The 17,774-nt window shown below is 42.8% G+C and overlaps 1 protein-coding gene across 3 annotated transcripts in view; it reads right to left on the bottom strand.

Annotated features, from left to right (window-relative positions):
• Pde7b (phosphodiesterase 7B) overlaps positions 1-17,774 on the bottom strand; it is a 314,676-nt gene that overhangs the window by 26,889 nt on the left and 270,013 nt on the right. For all 3 annotated transcript variants that reach the window (XM_075947938.1, XM_075947946.1, XM_075947929.1), the window contains 5 exons: positions 14,412-14,563; positions 11,893-11,956; positions 10,035-10,130; positions 7,630-7,730; positions 5,807-5,938 (listed from right to left, as the gene is read on the bottom strand). In XM_075947938.1, coding sequence (XP_075804053.1) covers positions 5,807-5,938; positions 7,630-7,730; positions 10,035-10,130; positions 11,893-11,956; positions 14,412-14,563 — 545 coding nt within the window. The remainder of the gene's footprint in view (positions 1-5,806; positions 5,939-7,629; positions 7,731-10,034; positions 10,131-11,892; positions 11,957-14,411; positions 14,564-17,774) is intronic.

Below are 17,774 nucleotides of genomic sequence, written 5' to 3'. Positions count from 1 at the left end.
TGCACTCCCGCGGTCTCCATCTCCTTGAGTAAGGGGATTACAGGCTCATGCCACCGTGTCTGGCTGTTCCTACACTATTTATTGGACACTTCCTTTGATGAAAATACTTAGAGTGATGTTGATAAACTGAGACTCTGGTATCCAAAGAAATCAGATGTTTTCCCATTTTTAAATCTAGAGGATGCAGGAAGAAAAACAACAGCATGAATTTGGCTTGTGTTTTCATTCTTAATTGCTCACAAAATGACTCTGGAAATAAGTTTCTGCCCAGCTCTCGCCTAACAAACCAAGCGGTCTCCTTGGAGATACCCCAAGGGCCTCATCTGGGAGGTCTCAGAGGAAGAGAAGCATCTTGAGTTCAAAATAAGTTATTGGTCTTTGACAAACCCTGCTATAAGGGCTGTTTGACCAGTCTTTTCTTACCCATCTTATCTACCCCAGACTTATCTTAGAACAAGGAATATGGATTCCCTTGGTGTCCATGGAACACATGTTCAGTCAGGGCCTGGGAAGCTTATTGAAGCAGAAGACCAATTTGGACCCTCCCTCACAGAATTGAATGCTCTAGTAGAAATGAAAGGGCGTGACTAATCTTTGCAATTACATATCTGAGGGGCAATCTTAGACACATTCATCCCGAACTGCCAGCCCGGTGTGTGTGGCTCAGTCATTCAAAATAAAAAGGAATCGAAAATGGTAATCCCCACCCCTGATTGCCTATAGCAAATGATTAAGAAAAATCACATACACTTTCGCTAAACATCACAGAATGGGCTAATTATAAGGTTTCATGGAAGAATTAACCACTACCTTATCCATGGAGTGGCCGGTTCATTGTTAATATGTAGATGGAATCTCTCGAGAAGAATTGCCCATCTGCAACTCTCTCTCTCTCTCTGGCCTGTCTATAGTTAATATGTAGATGCAATCTATCAAGAAGAATTGCCGATCTGTGACCCCTCCCCTCTCTCTCTCTCTCTCTCTCTCTCTCTCTCTCTCTCTCTCTCTCTCTCTCTCTCTCTCTCTCTCTCTCCCGTGTGTGTGTGTATGATGGTGTGTAACGGAGAGTGGAGGCAAAGAAAGTAAATTCTGGGGTCTTCTTCTCACAAGCTCCTGTCCCTCTTGGTCTGCCTTCCTTGACACGTGAACTGCTTTTATTCTGAGTTAGGCACCAGGTGGAAATGCCTGTAGTGTCTTCATATTTACCCTGGTTGGCAAGTCAGCTTAAGAATCAGGTCCCGTCTGCAGACAAAGGGAGGGTGCCCTCTGGCCCTGCCTTCGCTCCCTCCGGCTGCTCTGGCTCTTATCTTAGCCAAAAGGCAAGTGCTGGGCGTTAGGCAGGGATCTTCTTTATCAGAACTGGAAGAGCCCAGCTAGCTGATGGAGAGGAAAAGCCTCCCACAGCTTATCTATTCACAGTCCGTCTGGATTGCAGGGAAGTCACGCACAGGGTGTTCTCCCAGCCGCCCAAGTCTCCAGAATTAGCTCTCCTGTGCCACTTTGTAGGACCTGGGGCTTGAACTCAGGGTGAACCATGAAGTAAGCCACTCTACCCACTGAGCCATCTCACTGGCCCATAATGTGTATGTCTTTTCATATACTACATGCAAAAGTCTACTTTTACAATCTTAATTTTAAGTGCAAATCTGTCCATATTGGTAGATACTTCACTGTTAGGATTAGGATAATGAGAAATTGGAGCGGTACAAGTTTTCATGTTAGTTGGGGGTGAATCAAGTAGCCAAAGTTGACAGATTCTCTTTGTCTGGTGCATGCATTCGAGAAAGTGAGTGTTGCCAGCACTAGAAAGGCTACTTGGGCGGGGGGGGGGCTCAAGACAGTCATTCCCCTGCTCCCATTCAAATGTCTATGATTTTATCAATCAACAAGATTAGCTCCTCAGATGGTTTTGAAAATTTAGCTTTCATTTTGTGCTTTTGTTTGTTTGTTTTGAGACAGGGTCCCTCTGACTCTCTCTAGTCTTGGAACTTGTTTGAGACCAGGCTGGGCTCAAAGGCACAGGGATCCTCCTGCCTCTGCCTCCTGAGTGCTGGCTTTAAAGGCGGGCACCACCACACCCAGTTTCTTGGTTTATTTTTGAGCTCCCCATAAATAGCCAATTCTAACTGTAGGTGCTCGCTGGTTGCCAAGGGGTCCAGCAATGAGTGAGATGCCAGGTGGACCCTAGACCTCAGGATGCTGGTTCCTTTCTGATCACAAAGGCGCCTGGATCTGCATGTTCCCATTGTATTTTATTGGAAATAAATACACCCCTGAGCTGAAGACTCTTGCTTGATGGAGCTGTTTTTTTTTGATGGTTTATAAGACTTCTTTTATCACTCAATTAAACAAGATCTTGATGGAGGAAGGTCATTGGTTAAATAAAAAGAAGCTGCTTGGCTCTCATTGGTTAGGAGATAGGTGGGAGGAGTAAACAGAACAGAACGCTGGGAGGAAGAGGAAGTGAGGTCAGACTCGATAGCTCTCCTCTCGAAAGCAGACACCTCAGAGAGAGATGCCATGCTACCTGCTCCAGGGAAGATGCACGCTATGAAGCTCCGACCCAGGATGGACTTAGGCTAGAATCTTCCCGGTAAGACCGGTGCTATACAGATGATAAGAAATGGGCTAGTCCAGGTGGGAGAGTTAGCCTAGAAGATGCTAGGTAGAAATGAGCCAAAGCAGTGTTTAAAAGAATACAGTGTCCATGTAATTATTTTGGGGCATAAGATAGCCGGGCAGGCGGCTGGGGTGTTGGGGACGCAGCCCCGCCGCCGTTCATATTACTACGAATGATGCCCAGACGTGTGGCTAACTGAGTCCACAGAAAGCCTGAGAAAGCTTGGAAAAGAATAGAGTAAAGCATGTTTCTTGTGGCAATCTCTTGGGTCTACTCTGCTTGCTAGAGGCAAGCAAGCACCTCATCTAAGAGAGGCTTCCTGACTCAGCTTTAGCTGCAAAGCCTGCAGCTCATTAAGAGGTCCTGCCACGAAACACTTAAACGGTGTTGACTAAAAGCTGAACGCATGCTTTTCGGTTTTCAGCCGTAGCACCGTTTAAAAATGCCGGCTTTCTGGGCCATCCTGCCAGGGCAAACTCTGACTGTTTGAGGCAGGAGGGCCGGCTACCGAGAGAGGATTTGAGTGTTGTCTGTTGTAGCTTGCTGGCTGGCAGGGACCTTGAAACGCCATAGAGGTGTGGCTATAAACATGGCTGCAGCCTGTATATCCCCCACGAGGCTGGAAAGCTAAGGAATGGACTGTATCTAGCTGGCAAAGCCATGCCTTTAGTCCTACTGATATTGCTTGGTAAATTAAAGGCTCTTGTGGTCAGAAAAAGAGAGATATACAGTAAAGAGAGATTCAAAGACAGAGAAAATTTCTGAATGGTTTAAAGTGTGTTAAAAATATATGCAGACTAAAAGTTAAAATTCTTAAAGTAAACCTCTGTGACTTCAAGGTGTGGTAGCACACGCCTTTAATCCCAGTGCCTAGAAGGCAGAGATGAACAGATCTCTGTGAGTTCAAGGTGTAGTAGCAAACACCTTTAATCCCAATGCCTGGGAGGCAGAGACAGGCGGATCTCTGAGAGTTCAAAGACAGCCTGGTCTACAGGGTTATTCCAGGTCAAAGATATGCGCTCAAAAAGCAAAAAGTTAACATAGGAATGTCACAGCTTAGATTCTTAAGTGCCTAGTGATTTAAAGGCGCACATCAAAAGTGCTCCTGGATAGTAAAAAATTGCAGATTCACAATAGGACAGATTCAGACCACTAAATGAGTCACACTGTTGGATGAATGTACGTTGGGTTGGGAGAGAGAAGAAAAAGAATATAGAGAATAAAGTTAATGGTTTAAAAAGAAAAAAGTAAAAGTAAAGTCTTTAAAGAGACAGAGTACAGATAGTTATAGATATAAATAAAAATAAGCCGCGTAAAGATGGAAAATTCACAGAGAGTCTGGATTATGTACATTGTGTTTTCTTTAAAATTTTTGACTGTGAAGGAGCTAAGTACAGAGAGACATTTCATTATATGGGCTGCCCAGTGGAACCAGAACGGATATCATGAGGGTATGATTTCAGAATTTGGATCTAAGGATATGATACTTTGGAAAAGAGAGTCTTCTTTTGTTTTCACAGAGGATGAGACTCTATGGATTTCTTCTATTTCGATTTGGTATGATGGACCACGTCCTCCTGAAGGGTTGCTGTGAACATCTTCAGAAAATTGCTTCGCTCAACTGCCAACTGAGATGACCCTGGCACACAGGTTATACCATGAAAGACCTAATTAACGATGCCCCCATTCAGCAGGAAGCAGTTTGGAGAGAAAAAAACTGCGCCCATGTTCCCAAATATGGTTTATAAACGTTCTTTTACATTTAAAGGGGGATATGATATAGACATGAATAATTTGCATTAGTATAGATTTTGCTTTATTGATAGAGATTTACGGTCAATTTTGTTATATGTATAAATGTTTCTGATGTAACTTTTACTTGATAACTGTTTTGTTATATGTAATTTTGCTATGTTAAAGTTAAAGCCTTTTTTTTTGTTTAAACCGAAAAAGGGGAAATGATGGAGGAAGGTCATTGGTTAAATAAAAAGAAGCTGCTTGGCTCTCATTGGTTAGGAGATAGGTGGGAGGAGTAAACAGAACAGAACGCTGGGAGGAAGAGGAAGTGAGGTCAGACTCGACAGCTCTCCTCTCGGGAGCAGACACCTCAGAGAGAGACGCCATGCTACCTGCTCCAGGGAAGATGCACGCTATGAAGCTCCGACCCAGGATGGACTTAGGCTAGAATCTTCCCGGTAAGCCGGTGCTATACAGATGATAAGAAATGGGCTAGTCCAGGTGGGAGAGTTAGCCTAGAAGATGCTAGGTAGAAATGAGCCAAAGCAGTGTTTAAAAGAATACAGTGTCCGTGTAATTATTTCGGGGCATAAGCTAGCCAAGCAGGAGGCCGGGGTGCTGGGAACACAGCCCCGCCACTCATATTACTACAAGATCTAAAACTGGGATAGATGATTCCCGTTTATGAAACAATCTTGTTATTGGCAACTGAGAACAGCCCCAGGACTAACCTGAGAACTCACATCAGCATCTGGCGGAAGTCCCAGCCCTTGGGAGGCTGAGGCAGGAGGGCAGAGTCTGAGGCCTGGCTGGCTTTTGTGAAATCCTGCCTCAAAACAAACAAACAACTACAAACCAGAGAGTTGAGAATATTTAAGCGCAGTAACGTGAGACCTTAAGTTGGACATACCACTGGCGAGAGTTCTCTGGGCCAGCCAATCATGCTGCAGAACTCGGTCGGAACCACAAAATACAGCTCTTCACTTTGATAAGAGACCCTTGACTCCAAGGCTGATACAATTTAGAAATGGATCCAGAGGCTCAAGTCTGAACTAGAATCACACCTGGGAAGTAGCTATGTAAGAGCTGCAAGAACCAGTTTCAGCTGCCCACTAGGTATAAGACAGTCTCCACGGAGACACATATCTCAAACCACAGGAGGGTAGGTCCATGCGTCCTGTTGACTTAAGACAGTTTCAAAGCTGCTTTGGAGCAAACCTAGTTTCTTGGTTATCTTTGTACACTAACTTAGCCTTCAGAGGATAGGCCTGTTCTAATTCAAACCCTGCTCTTTGGATGTGTTTGTATCACTGAAGTTGACCTTCAGTGAGGGCCATCTTTGTGGGCAGGAAGAAAGTTCTAGCTGTGCACCTAAGGCAATTGACTGTACTTGCCCCTTGCTCAGCTTAGTTTTTACTTTTTATGCTTTATTTATTTATTTATTTTTACCTGATACAGGTTGGCAAGGTGGTGGTTGGTTTTGATCAGAAATGGCTGGTTCACCCCCGGATGATCAACGTCATGAGCTGCTGCAGCCAGTAGTCCAAGCATGATATCCAGAGGTGTGAGGAAGCTGGCCAACTGTCAAGGAATAAAATCAGGAGATTGACTGTTACCATTTGCTGCGTCTCAGTCCAACAGAACGAAACACCAGGAGGCCTGTGAATGAGAGCCCTGCCTTCCGAGGTGGCCAGTGAGGGGACATGCGCACAGGACTGTAAGTGTGACAGCAAGGGCGGCGTGGGAAGCCACCGGGCAACCATAACTCGTGCTCTCCATCCCGGGCTCTCTTCCTCCTGCTAGCAGGTTGTGTGGTTGCAGCGGCTTAGCCTGTGGGCAATATCGAAGGCTGGTGGGCAGGAGCAGCAGCCATTCACCCTTGCTTGGGGAGAAAGTTACACGTGAAGAAAGGAGTTAGTCAAAGGCATAAACAGACTCAAAGATTCACTTGTGTGTTTCTTTGTTTAAAACATCCACTTAAAATATATTGCTTTTCTCTCCCTCACTCCTGCCCTGTGTGTGTGTGTGTGTGTGCATGTGTGTGTGTGTATATGTAGATGTGAGTCAAGGCCTGTGCAAACCACAGCATGTGTGTGGGGTCTCCCACTGTAGGTTCTGGGGACAGAACTTAGATTGTCAGGCTTTGGTGGCAAGTGCTTTTACCAACCGAGCCATCTTATCTGTCTTCCCTTAATCATTATTATCGTTATTTTAAATCCTATACTGGGAATTGAACCCAGGGCCTCACGCACACTTGTCAAGCACACTCCCACTGACCTTAGGCCCAGCCCTGGAGTGTTTTAACAAATGTGTATCTTTGTTACTTCTTTGCAAGAAGGAGCTTGAACTGCAAATTTTGAATTCCTTCTCAATAGGCAATAAGTGGTGGGGGAATGTGTGAGAATCTTTACATTTTGGTCAACCGGAAAACAGGCAGGAAAATGGGAAGTTGGACTTAAAAGTAAAAGTATATGATATAACATTTAGACTACATAGAGATAAATAATAGCTTTTGTTCGCAGGCTTTCTGAGATGCCTGTGTGATAACTGTGTCTTTAGTGAATTAGGCTGAAGCATCTGTATATTAAATGAATTACTAAAGTTGATTGAACTAAGCAGAGTCTTAAACTTGAATGCTATTTTTTTTTAAAAAAAAAAAACTTCCCAAGAAAATTCCTGCTGTATATTATACCAAACCACTATTTTTTTTTTTTTGATAGCGAGGGACTGCCTTGATTGTGAGGCCATTACATTACACTATCATTATGTCTTTATCCTCTGATTTTGGGTTGGTTCGTTGCATCCAAGCATGCTTGCAAGCTAAGAAGTCTTGAACATACACAAATTTTCTTGGACTCGGAACCAAAATCTCCCATTGGCCAAGTAGAAAATGGGACTTGAAACTGGAGGAGCTCTGATTCTCATTTATTGATCAAAAACCACAAGCCGGGAAGCCCTTTCCAATAAAGCTCAGGGCTAGCTGAGTTTGTGGTAAAGGTCCATTGCAAAAGGGCTGCCATATCTAAGAGTAGGCTGGGTGTTTCTGGCCTCGCACAGCCTTGAAAATCAATAAACCATGGAAGGGAATCTCAGAAAACCCACATCTGTTTTCATGGCTATGGTAAGAGTTTCAGAGCTGACACTGAAAACGTTAGTATAAATAAGTTGCAGTCATATTGTGGAGGATTCCCAACACTGAACAATTTAGCGCTGAGCAATACAATGACCTGGCATCTCCAGGTGACTGAGGAGGCGACTGAATCTCACTTTACCTTGGGCTCCTTCAGGTAACAGTGCATGGCCTGGGTGACGTCGGCTGCATGAACAGCATTGTGATACGGGTTGTGACCATGGTAATCTTCCTGAACCATGACTAGGCAGAAAAGAGAAAGCTTGGTCAGCTGCAATCAGAACAAGCATGGCATAGCAGATGAGACTTACTTAGCTGTTTTTTACTTAAAAGTATCAGAGCTTCCAAAAGGAATCCTTTAAAAATGAAGGTGGTTTGCAAAGCCTTGCGCTTCAACTAGGCTGTTTGAAAGAGAAAGGAAAGGGGAAAAAAGGCCAGAGGATTTGTGAGGCTCTTGGGATTTCTCACCTCTTCCACAAACCGCCCCTTTCTGCCGATTCTCATTTACAGGACAAATAAATATGGAGGGAAAGTTTATTTCCCACCATCATTTAATCATTGAAACCAGAGCCCTTGTGAGTTGGATTCCTGCTGTCCAGTGATTATATTACCACTTGACTAATAAACACTCATCGAAACAAATCTGTCCTCCATCAGGTAGAAGTTCCAGGTTTACACCCATACAAGGGAGGCTTCTTGGTTCATCCCTCCCTCAGTTTTCCAGAGCATCATCTTCCATGGCCCTCTGGTGCAATACAAGGCTTAGAGGGCCATGTCCAATAATAGGCAATGCAATCTTAGTTTGTTGCTTATGGAAGCCAATACCGTGCTTCAGCGAACGACCAAGTTGATGCTTGGGATGCAATATTTTCAGTATGTATAGAATGACTAGACTTACAAAAGCTTTATTCTTTTAGCTTATGCTATGAGTTTGGGTTGGGTTCTACTGTTAGTTCAGCTGTTAAGGCTGTGTTTCTTGTATGTCCAAAGAATCTGCATCTCTTTAGATCAATCAAAAATCATTTGACCCTTTTCATGGCATTACTTTGCTCAAGCAACTAAAATGCAATCAGGTTTCTGGAAAGGAGCCAGGTCGTGGCAGGTTCCACACAGTTCTACTATGCTGCATGTACTCTTTATTAAGTAGGCTTGTTTCATATCATATGTAAAGTGTGGCTCTGTCACTTACCTGTGATGTGCAAATTACTTAACCATATTTCTTACTTTCTTCTCTGACTTTGGGCTAGCACTATTGTGAGGTCAAAGTGTCACTGCCTCTGCATGATCCATGTATTAATCCATGTATTAATACATACAAGTCCTTGAAAGAGGTCCCAGAAGATGTAAACAACATGTAAACCTGGTGGTTGCTGCCACTTTTAATCTTGCTCCTGCTGGCACCGAGTCAACTTTCAAATCCATGAACTACAATCACAAGGCAAGCTAAAGAATCAGAAATGGGCTAAGTGGCAGAGGCAAGCCATCTGGCAACTAGGGAATCTACCTTGGATAATTCATGGACAGATAAATCAGAACACTCACCACAGAACCAAGGAGGAACTGGGGCTGCTTTCAGAGAAAGAATGATGCAGCCCTGTGTATAAAGATGGCAGGCTCAGGCCTGCATGCGGACTGAGGGAGGTTACTCACTAGTCAGTAGCCTTGGGAAAGTGATGAAACCTCGTGTTTGTTCTCTGTAACTGGACCAAATGAGAATAATGTCCAACTTGCGGTTTTCTTCAAATAGTTAGAGATAATTTATTTAAAGTGTCTCCCCCCCATAGTGTGTGGGATGGGAATAGTAATTATCATTCATTTTAAAGATTTTCAGCAACTCGTGTTGTGACTAGAGTTACTTGAGGCATAGCTCGTTGGAATTTTGTGAGTATGAGAGCATATCAGAATCATTTAGACACTTACATATCTTGGTGCTTTTCGTTATATATCCTAAGCTAACGATTGTCAATGGCTTGGGACAGATAAGCTATATTTAGAAACTAAGATCAAATCTTTTAAGGTTAATCTGAGATCGTTTTCTATCATGATGTGGTTCTTAACAATTTATTTAAAATTATTTGTTATTGTTTGAGATTATAATATATTATACATCATTTCCCCCTTCCCCTTCCACCCTCCAAGCCCTCTCAAATACTTCTCCTCACTTCTTTCAAATTCATAGCCTCTTTTTCATTAATTGTTATTACATATATACATACATATGTATATGCATACATATTCCTATATGCACAAATACAACTTGCTCAGACTGTAAATGTTACTCATATGTATGTTTTCAGGACTGACATTTTGGTGTTGACTAACCAGTTGGTATGCTCTTCCCTGAGGAACACTATGTCCCCCCCCATCTTAGCGTTCCTTAGTTGCTTGTTGTTCTTGGTGTAGGGGTGAGGCCTCATGGGCTTTCTCCCTTATCGTGTCTGTTGTTGTTGTCCTTGTTTAGCTCAGATTTCTCGACACTTGTAATCAAAGAGTTATGCATTGTCCTTATTCCTGTGGTTGTGTAGGAACATGAAAAAATAGACTTACCCAAAAACCTGTGTAAGGTCACCATATCCAGCTTGAAATGGTGGATGAGCCCATGGGTGTTGAAGAGGTGACATAACAGTGTTACCAGACTGTTCCCTGGAGAGGAATAGACACTGGCTTTATCATTATTTTAAAAAATGAGCTAGCAAGATTGAAAATAAGATGTAAATGACCTGAAATAAGGTTTCTCTGATAGAATAATTCTCCACTTTGGATTTGAAATTACATATAGCATGATCTTTCTAGGTTTCTCACTGTTGTACAAATAAAATTAGTTCCCATCTTCTTACACCAGTGGAAAAGAAAATATTAAATGAAGACATTTGTCTATTGAAGTATTGAGGGTGCTTGTGTGTATGTGTTTGTATGTGTGTATATGTAATTTTAAAAACGCATGGCTGCTTTCCAATTGACTTTCACATTACAGGATTATTTAAATTAATACACTGCTCAACAATAGTAGCCCATTCTTCCTATAACACTTTTTAAAGCGAAGATTGACTTTGTGACATTTCACAATTCAAGCGAGAAGGGCTGCAGAGTTAAAGCTAGAATTTTACTCTAGGGATTCAAGTCTTAGCAATGGGCCAAGGAGCTGCCCAAGCGTCTTCAGTGCAATCTGAGTATTGCCAAAGAATGTCCTCTTCAGATACCTGATCAAGGTGTCTCCACAATTTCATTGTCTTGGAGCTATTTTAGAACTCTCCAAGCTAGAGATAACATCACCACTGATGCTCTTCATAGACTTAACTGCGGCTAGTCTGCTGCTGTCACCCAGCGGCTTATAAAACCATTTCAGTGTGCCTTACTCCACGTGTGTGTGGCTCTTTGCGGTTTCCTTTGGAACTGATGTGGTAGGTCCGCGACCTGCTAATGAACTGCGATGAACAGCCTCTTTGATGGCTTCGTTTCTCATTTCCCTAACAGCCATGATTATACTTTCTTTCAAACACCACTTCAGAAGTTCTTTGACTCACAGTTAATTTTGTTTATCAGTACCCATTTCGAGCTGATCTAAACAAGCCCAATGAAACATTAGGGACTCCAGGATCCTGCCCGTATCTATTTTAGTTAGCTTTCTGTAGAGTAGAAATCCACGGCACGGATTTACACATCTACATTATACGACATCTCTCTTTCAGCACATTGCTTGCCAAGTCAGGGTTGAGAAAACCCTGGGCAATGACTGAATGCTCAAATATGAATGAGAATGGATGGATCAGACCAACATCAGCATTAAGTGATGCATTTCACTGACCTAAGCTTTTTACATTGGTTTAACAGGTAGAGGAAAATATATTTCATTATTTTGCAAGGCAAAGCTTTTATAGACACAAAGACATGTGAAGAAGAGTGTTTCTTTTTCAACGGGAGTGCTTAATTTTTAACTGCAGCCTAAGCTTTTACATTCTCCCCAAAGCATTTGCTTCCTTCCAACCATGCCAGACTTATTTGAGCAATGTCTTCAATGGGCGGACTCCGCTCTTTAAGAAGCTGCGTGAACACCTTGCCCGAAGGGTCAGGACTAGTCAGGTGTGCTTTTGTGCCTTCACTTTCCCTTGAGGAGCAACGAGTTCGCTCCGTTTGGACACGACCACACTATCTGCGAGGAAGGAATGCAATCAGCGGTTTCCTAATTCTTCTGGGATCACAGGTCAGAAGGAAACTGTCCCAACACGCTAAGGTCAAATTCAGGCCTCATTCTTCATCTGAATTAATTCTCCCCTCCCTGGTCTGTCTTGACGGACTGGATTTATGAGAGTGGGAAAATACAGAAAAAGTAACTTGTCTAAAGATACAATTTGTTTCTCATGAAATGAATCCACTCTATGGTGTGTATTTTAGTGAGAATCCTTACCATTTGTCAAGCGATCAAACAGGAAAATGTCAAAGTCCCACGTTCCAACTTTGGAGAGCATGTGCTGAAAAGGCAAACAGATACAAACAATGCCCAAAAGAAGCACATTGAGATTCAAATATTTATGTCTAGACACAGCAATTTAAACACTTAGAAATGTGGGAGCAGTAGCCCACTACTCTCTGTACAGCAGATTTGGGGTAAACCAGGTTCTACTCCACTCCCTAGTGACAGCTCAAGGGGCAGGCTCTCGGGTTTAGTTACCTGGTTTAATGTCGGCCTCTTTTCTTCCTGACTGTTGCACCTTGGTTACACCCTCATTTTCTCCAACCCTCCTCTGAAAGATGTGGCCAATATCATCTAGAACAGATGGTTTGTTTGTGGAGCAGAGAGAGGCAGTGCTACATACCTTAAGTGCCTGCCACAGTGCTTATTCAGAGGGAGCATGGGTGGAGGTGTGCAGGATGCACTGGGGAGAAGTTTTGCAACATTTTTTTTTCTTTTTTTCCTCTTGCTGTTGGTATTTGTGGTGTTTGGAACTAACCCCAGGATCTTGTGCATGTCAGGCAAGTACTGATCTACTGAGTTAGAGTCCCAGTTCTTACAATAAAACGGTTCAAAGACGAAGTGAAAACCAGTGCTGAGCACATGGATCGTCTCAATGTGGACTGCATGTAAAATTAACGACTGTGTAGGAGATTGAAGAGCGACTGAACATACCACATAATTTACAGACCCACCATGTAACACAGACTTTTTTTTCTATTAGAAAATGAACCATATCTCGAATTAAACGTGACATAAAACTTTCAGTGGTTGCTTCTTTCTGTGCTATTGTTCACAAAACTTTACCACCCCTGTTTGAAGGCACAGTCACTAATGCAAGGACTAACTCATGATTCTTTCTGCCCCTGACTGGGTCTGTGTCCTGTGAGAAATAATCCAGGACTTTATGCAGCATTCTCGGCCCTCATGGTTTATTAAAGAAATAAAGAGAATCTGTTTATAGTGAACTTTTACCCACATCGTACATCATGAAATGCAGATCCACACCCTGTCTTCTGACAGCCAAACTTCTGGTTTATTATTTTTTTATATATCTCAATATCACCTTTTATTTTATTTTATTTTTTTGGATTTTCGAGACAGGGTTTCTCCATAGCTTTTTGGTTCCTGCCCTGGAACTAGCTCTTGTAGACCAGGCTGGCCTCGAACTCACAGAGATCCGCCTGCCTCTGCCTCCCGAGTGCTGGGATTAAAGGCGCGCGCCACCACTGCCTGGCTCAATATCACCTTTTAAACATGTGACTCCTTGAGGAGGGAACCCGCCATGAATGCTCTGTCACCAACACTGCAGTGTTAGAATTTATTATTGATCTCCTTTCAATAAATCAGCCAACTATCCATCACCTTATTAACTACCCACTAGCCATTACCTACCAACCAATCATCTACCAACCACTAACCACACATCAACCAACCAACCAACCAACCAACCAACCAACCAACCCACCAACTATCAACCAACTAACCAACCAACCACCAACTAATAACCAACTAACCAACCAAATCACCAACTAATCAAACAACCAGTGACTCATTCAGTTTCACCCAGGTTGCTGTAAGGTCTAACTAACTTTTATCTTTTTATAGACAGGATATTGGGAGTTAGTTCCTCTGGCACCATTTATTGTTCATTTTTAGTGGCATATATATAGTAATGTATTGTTGTATGGAGATAATACTTACCATATATGCTATAAAATACTACTTTTGACATCTGTTTGATGGTGACAGCTTACCTTTGGAATTGAAATTCCTTTGGCAACTTAGTCTAGATGCAACTTGAAAATTGTTTTTAAATCATCTCACATTGAATTCTACCTTATCAGATTGATGTAAAGTGAAAATAATTTATTAATTCAAGTTTTTTGAATGAATTAAAAAAAACAACAATAGGCTAATAAGCTGCCAGAAGACCCTAATGTGGAGCTAAGAGTTGGTAATTACTAGATGTAATTTCAGTTGCCATCGTATAAGACAATTTAATAGATTTAAAAATTTAGTTAGCGCCCTAAGTAGCAATCTTACAGGCTGAGACTTTACTTTTTTTAGCACTGTAAAAATATGTTCTGCACATTTATAAAAGTGAAAGTAGCTAATGTGCATTTGGCATGAGTATATTATGCATGAAGACACGCTTTACCACAGGATTGGGGGTGTAGCTCAGTGGTGGGGCATGTACTTAGCTTGCATGAGTCCTGTGTTTAATCACCAGCACCCCACCTATACCCCACAGCTACCACGACAGCATGCTCTATCTAGAAAATCTTTAATTTCCTCTATGAGGGCTGTGGTTCTATTGCCTTCATTTTGTGGTTGAGAAAGTAAGTCCAGATTTGTTAAATACCCAGCCCAGAGTCACACAGTCCCTTAGAGGCCGAGTAGGGCTCAGACCCAGGTGCCGTCAACTGGGTCACAGGTCCCTGACCACTGCCTGTGGGGGGTAACTGGCTTACCCTTGCTTGTCCAAGGTAGTCTTCATCCAGCAGGTGGAGGGGGGCCTGCGGTATAATCCCACGGAGAAGCCTAGACGCATGGAAGTATCTTTGGAAGCTTAACAGTCTTTTCACCTTCTTCTTGGTGCCGATTTCCCCTGAGTGTGTTGTATCTGTGGAAAGAAACCATATGGAGAATTTTATGAGTTTAAGGGAGGCCTCATTTTCTCTGAGTAAAGTATAATATGTTATAAAGGAGAGTCATTCAAAAGACACCTTAAGGGCTAAATTGAGTTGAATATGATCTATGAACTTGATCTTTGAAACTTCTCTAATAAATGGAGCAAACAAATAAATAGGAGCTTCCTGTCTTTTCTCTCCCTTGTCCCTCTTGCTCTCTCTTCCTCTGACAAGGTCTTATATATAGCCCGGGATGGACCTCAACATCAAGATCTTTCTGCTGAGGTTCTAGAGTCCTGGGTTACCACAAGTGGCTTTGTGTTTTTTTTTTTTTTACATATTTTACATATACTTTTCTTATACAATTTTGGATACCATGAGCTGTATGAATTAAAAACTTCACTTTTTGGTTGGTTAATTTCTCATCTTAGGATCTTCCTCAGATGTTGGAAAACTGTGAGAAAAATACTTCCTGTTGCCTTAGCAATATCACTGCCAAAGTAACGAAGCAACATTGTAAAACTAACTAGCGATGCTGCGTAAATGCCAAGAGGACACCCACTTTCTGTGTGCTCTCTCGCTCTGGTAGCTGTCAGTAGAGACACTTTCACACTCACGCCATGTGCACCCCTCAAAATCTGACGCCGACGCCGTGGTGACAGAAATGTGGCAGGTACCATTTCTGAATGTCTGTCAAGATATGTCTCATCTTATCTCGGTTGAAACGCTTGAGTCACACAAGAGATATCTCTGATTAAGTTTAGACGTCGAGTCAACTTAGGAGTCTAATAGGAAAATATGCAGCGGACGTATAAAGTAATTTGTTTTTCTGCCAGATCTTCTCCCATCCTCCTATAGAACTCAGGATTACCACTAATGAGAAAAAAGAAAGCCAGGAGAAACATGGAGCAGCGAATGACCAACATCTGTAACTTATTACTGGGCTGTATGAAGCATGGAAAGACATAATTCAGGGCCATCAAGACCCGCTCTGCTCTGAAAACAGTGCCTGATTAAAATCGCTTCTATTTACAATGCTAGATTTCACCCATAGTAAGAGGCACACATGTGCACGTGGAGATACGCAGAGAATTGCCGAGGTGCTGGTTGGGCTATATCGTTACCAACAATGCTATCTGCGGACTTCATTCTGCAGGGAGCTTCTCCATTCCAAGTGCTTGGTAAAGAAAAACGTAAGGTGAAGCTGCTCGCTCATTCATTAAACAAACACAAACACAAACAAATAAACAAAGAAACTCGAATACATTTTTTTTTTTACTGCTTTAGACATTTTTTTGTTCATTGAGCAAAAAGCAAGATTTCTGCCCTCTTAGAATGGACGTGGCAGAGGGAGACTGACAATGTGTAACATTGAAGTAAAATGAATAATAAAATGTAAAGATAAATGTAACGGGGTGGTAGGTGGGGGTGGTAAGGCAGAGAACACGGGGTCAGAGGGTGTCGGGAGCAGTCAGCACTGACCTATGAGAAGGCACAATTTGACCCAAATTAGAAGTGCTGAGGGAATTAGCTGAGTTAATACTTTGGGATGTTGCTTCCTGATATAGAAACCAGACCAAACAACTATCAGGAGTGGGAACAAGCCTAGGATCCTGGGATGTGCAAGGGAAAAAAGGATCAGCGTGTGTGAAGAGGAGAGGACGGGTAGAGTGAAGGATGAAGTCTTGGAAAGGAAGACGGCCTGCAAAGATGTCTCAAGAGGTTACTGAAAGAGTCCACGCAGGAGCCATGGCTGCTGAGATGTAGTGGCGGCAGAGGAGGGCACAGAAATGGTGGTAGACCTTCGAAGATATTTAAGTTATATCCAAGCTTTTGCCTGAATGCCTGGGAGAATGGCCTGCCGTTGCTTGAGACAGGAAGGCTGTAGTGGACCAGGGCTGCAGTGGGCCAGTTTTTATGTAGTGAATTAGCATGTCTGTTAGAGACCATAGTGAAGATTCCGAGTCAAAGCAAGAGGATGTGAAGTCCAGAGCTTGAGGGAGAAGACCCGGTTAGAGACGACAGGATGAGGCTGCCCGGGAGTAAAAACACTGATGAAAAACGACCCACGCTTGAAGTGTGGAGCAATTGCACTTCATCCTCAGAGAGGTACAGAGAAGAGGAGCGTTATGGGAGGTGAAGAAGAGCAGACGGAAAGCAGGATAAATCATTCCCTGGGAGCCTTCTGGAGAAATACGCTGCGAGACACAGAGTAGCAAATGCTGTTAATGGCGCAGGCAGGAGCACAGACTCTGAACTGCACACTTAGAAAACATATGTTTCACTGTGTGCACTCACAACAACGTTTAGCAGTAGGTGCATCTAGCTCCCAGGGGAAAGGACCAGTTGTTGGGATGGGACAGAAAATGCCCATATGAACAGTGACAAATGGCACTGGAAGATGAGAACTTGAAATACGATGGGATTGTTTGAAAAATGAAGGAAGATGGGTTGGTGCGATGGCTCAGGGGTGCTGACTGCAAAGCGTGATGACCTGAGCTGGATCTCCATGACCTGCATGGTGGAAGGAGAAAGCCAACTTCATCAGATGTGTTCTAACCTCACACAATACACACACACACACAGACACAGCACACACGTGCACACCCGGGCACATGTGCACACTTGTGGGCACACTCATATACACACACTTTCACATACATGTGCACAAGGCACACACGCATACACAGGCACGTGAGTATGCACACACACAGACACATGTGCACACTTGCGGAAACACTCACATATACAGGCACATGTCCACACACACACACAACAGCACATGCGAGCACACTTTGGGCACACTCGTGTATGCATACACACACGTGCACACACACACAGGCACATGCACACACTTGCAAAAGGGAAAAATTTGAGCTTCAAAATAAATGATGGAAGAATAAATTTTAAATCTCCAACTGGAAAAAAAATCAATAAACTTACGGTGAAGCAGACAGTGATTAAGATAGGGAAAAGCTCTTTGCAGAGCACGCCAACCAATAAATGCAGGAGAAATAATAGGGTGGGGAAATTGCCATTTTGCAGCCATCACGGTAATAACTGAATTGGGCCAGAATCCTTAATGGATATTACAGTGATTAAAGAAAATTTAAAATGCATCAGGTAATTGCATAATGCCACAGTTTGGTTCTGCCTATTAATTGGGCAGAGAAAACGTAAAATGGACAGTTTTTTTTTGTGGCT

Source organism: Microtus pennsylvanicus, chromosome 1 (assembly GCF_037038515.1).
Source record: "Microtus pennsylvanicus isolate mMicPen1 chromosome 1, mMicPen1.hap1, whole genome shotgun sequence".
In the NCBI taxonomy this organism is placed as follows: Eukaryota; Metazoa; Chordata; class Mammalia; order Rodentia; family Cricetidae; genus Microtus; species Microtus pennsylvanicus.
This window is presented reverse-complemented; position numbering and strand designations above follow the sequence as displayed.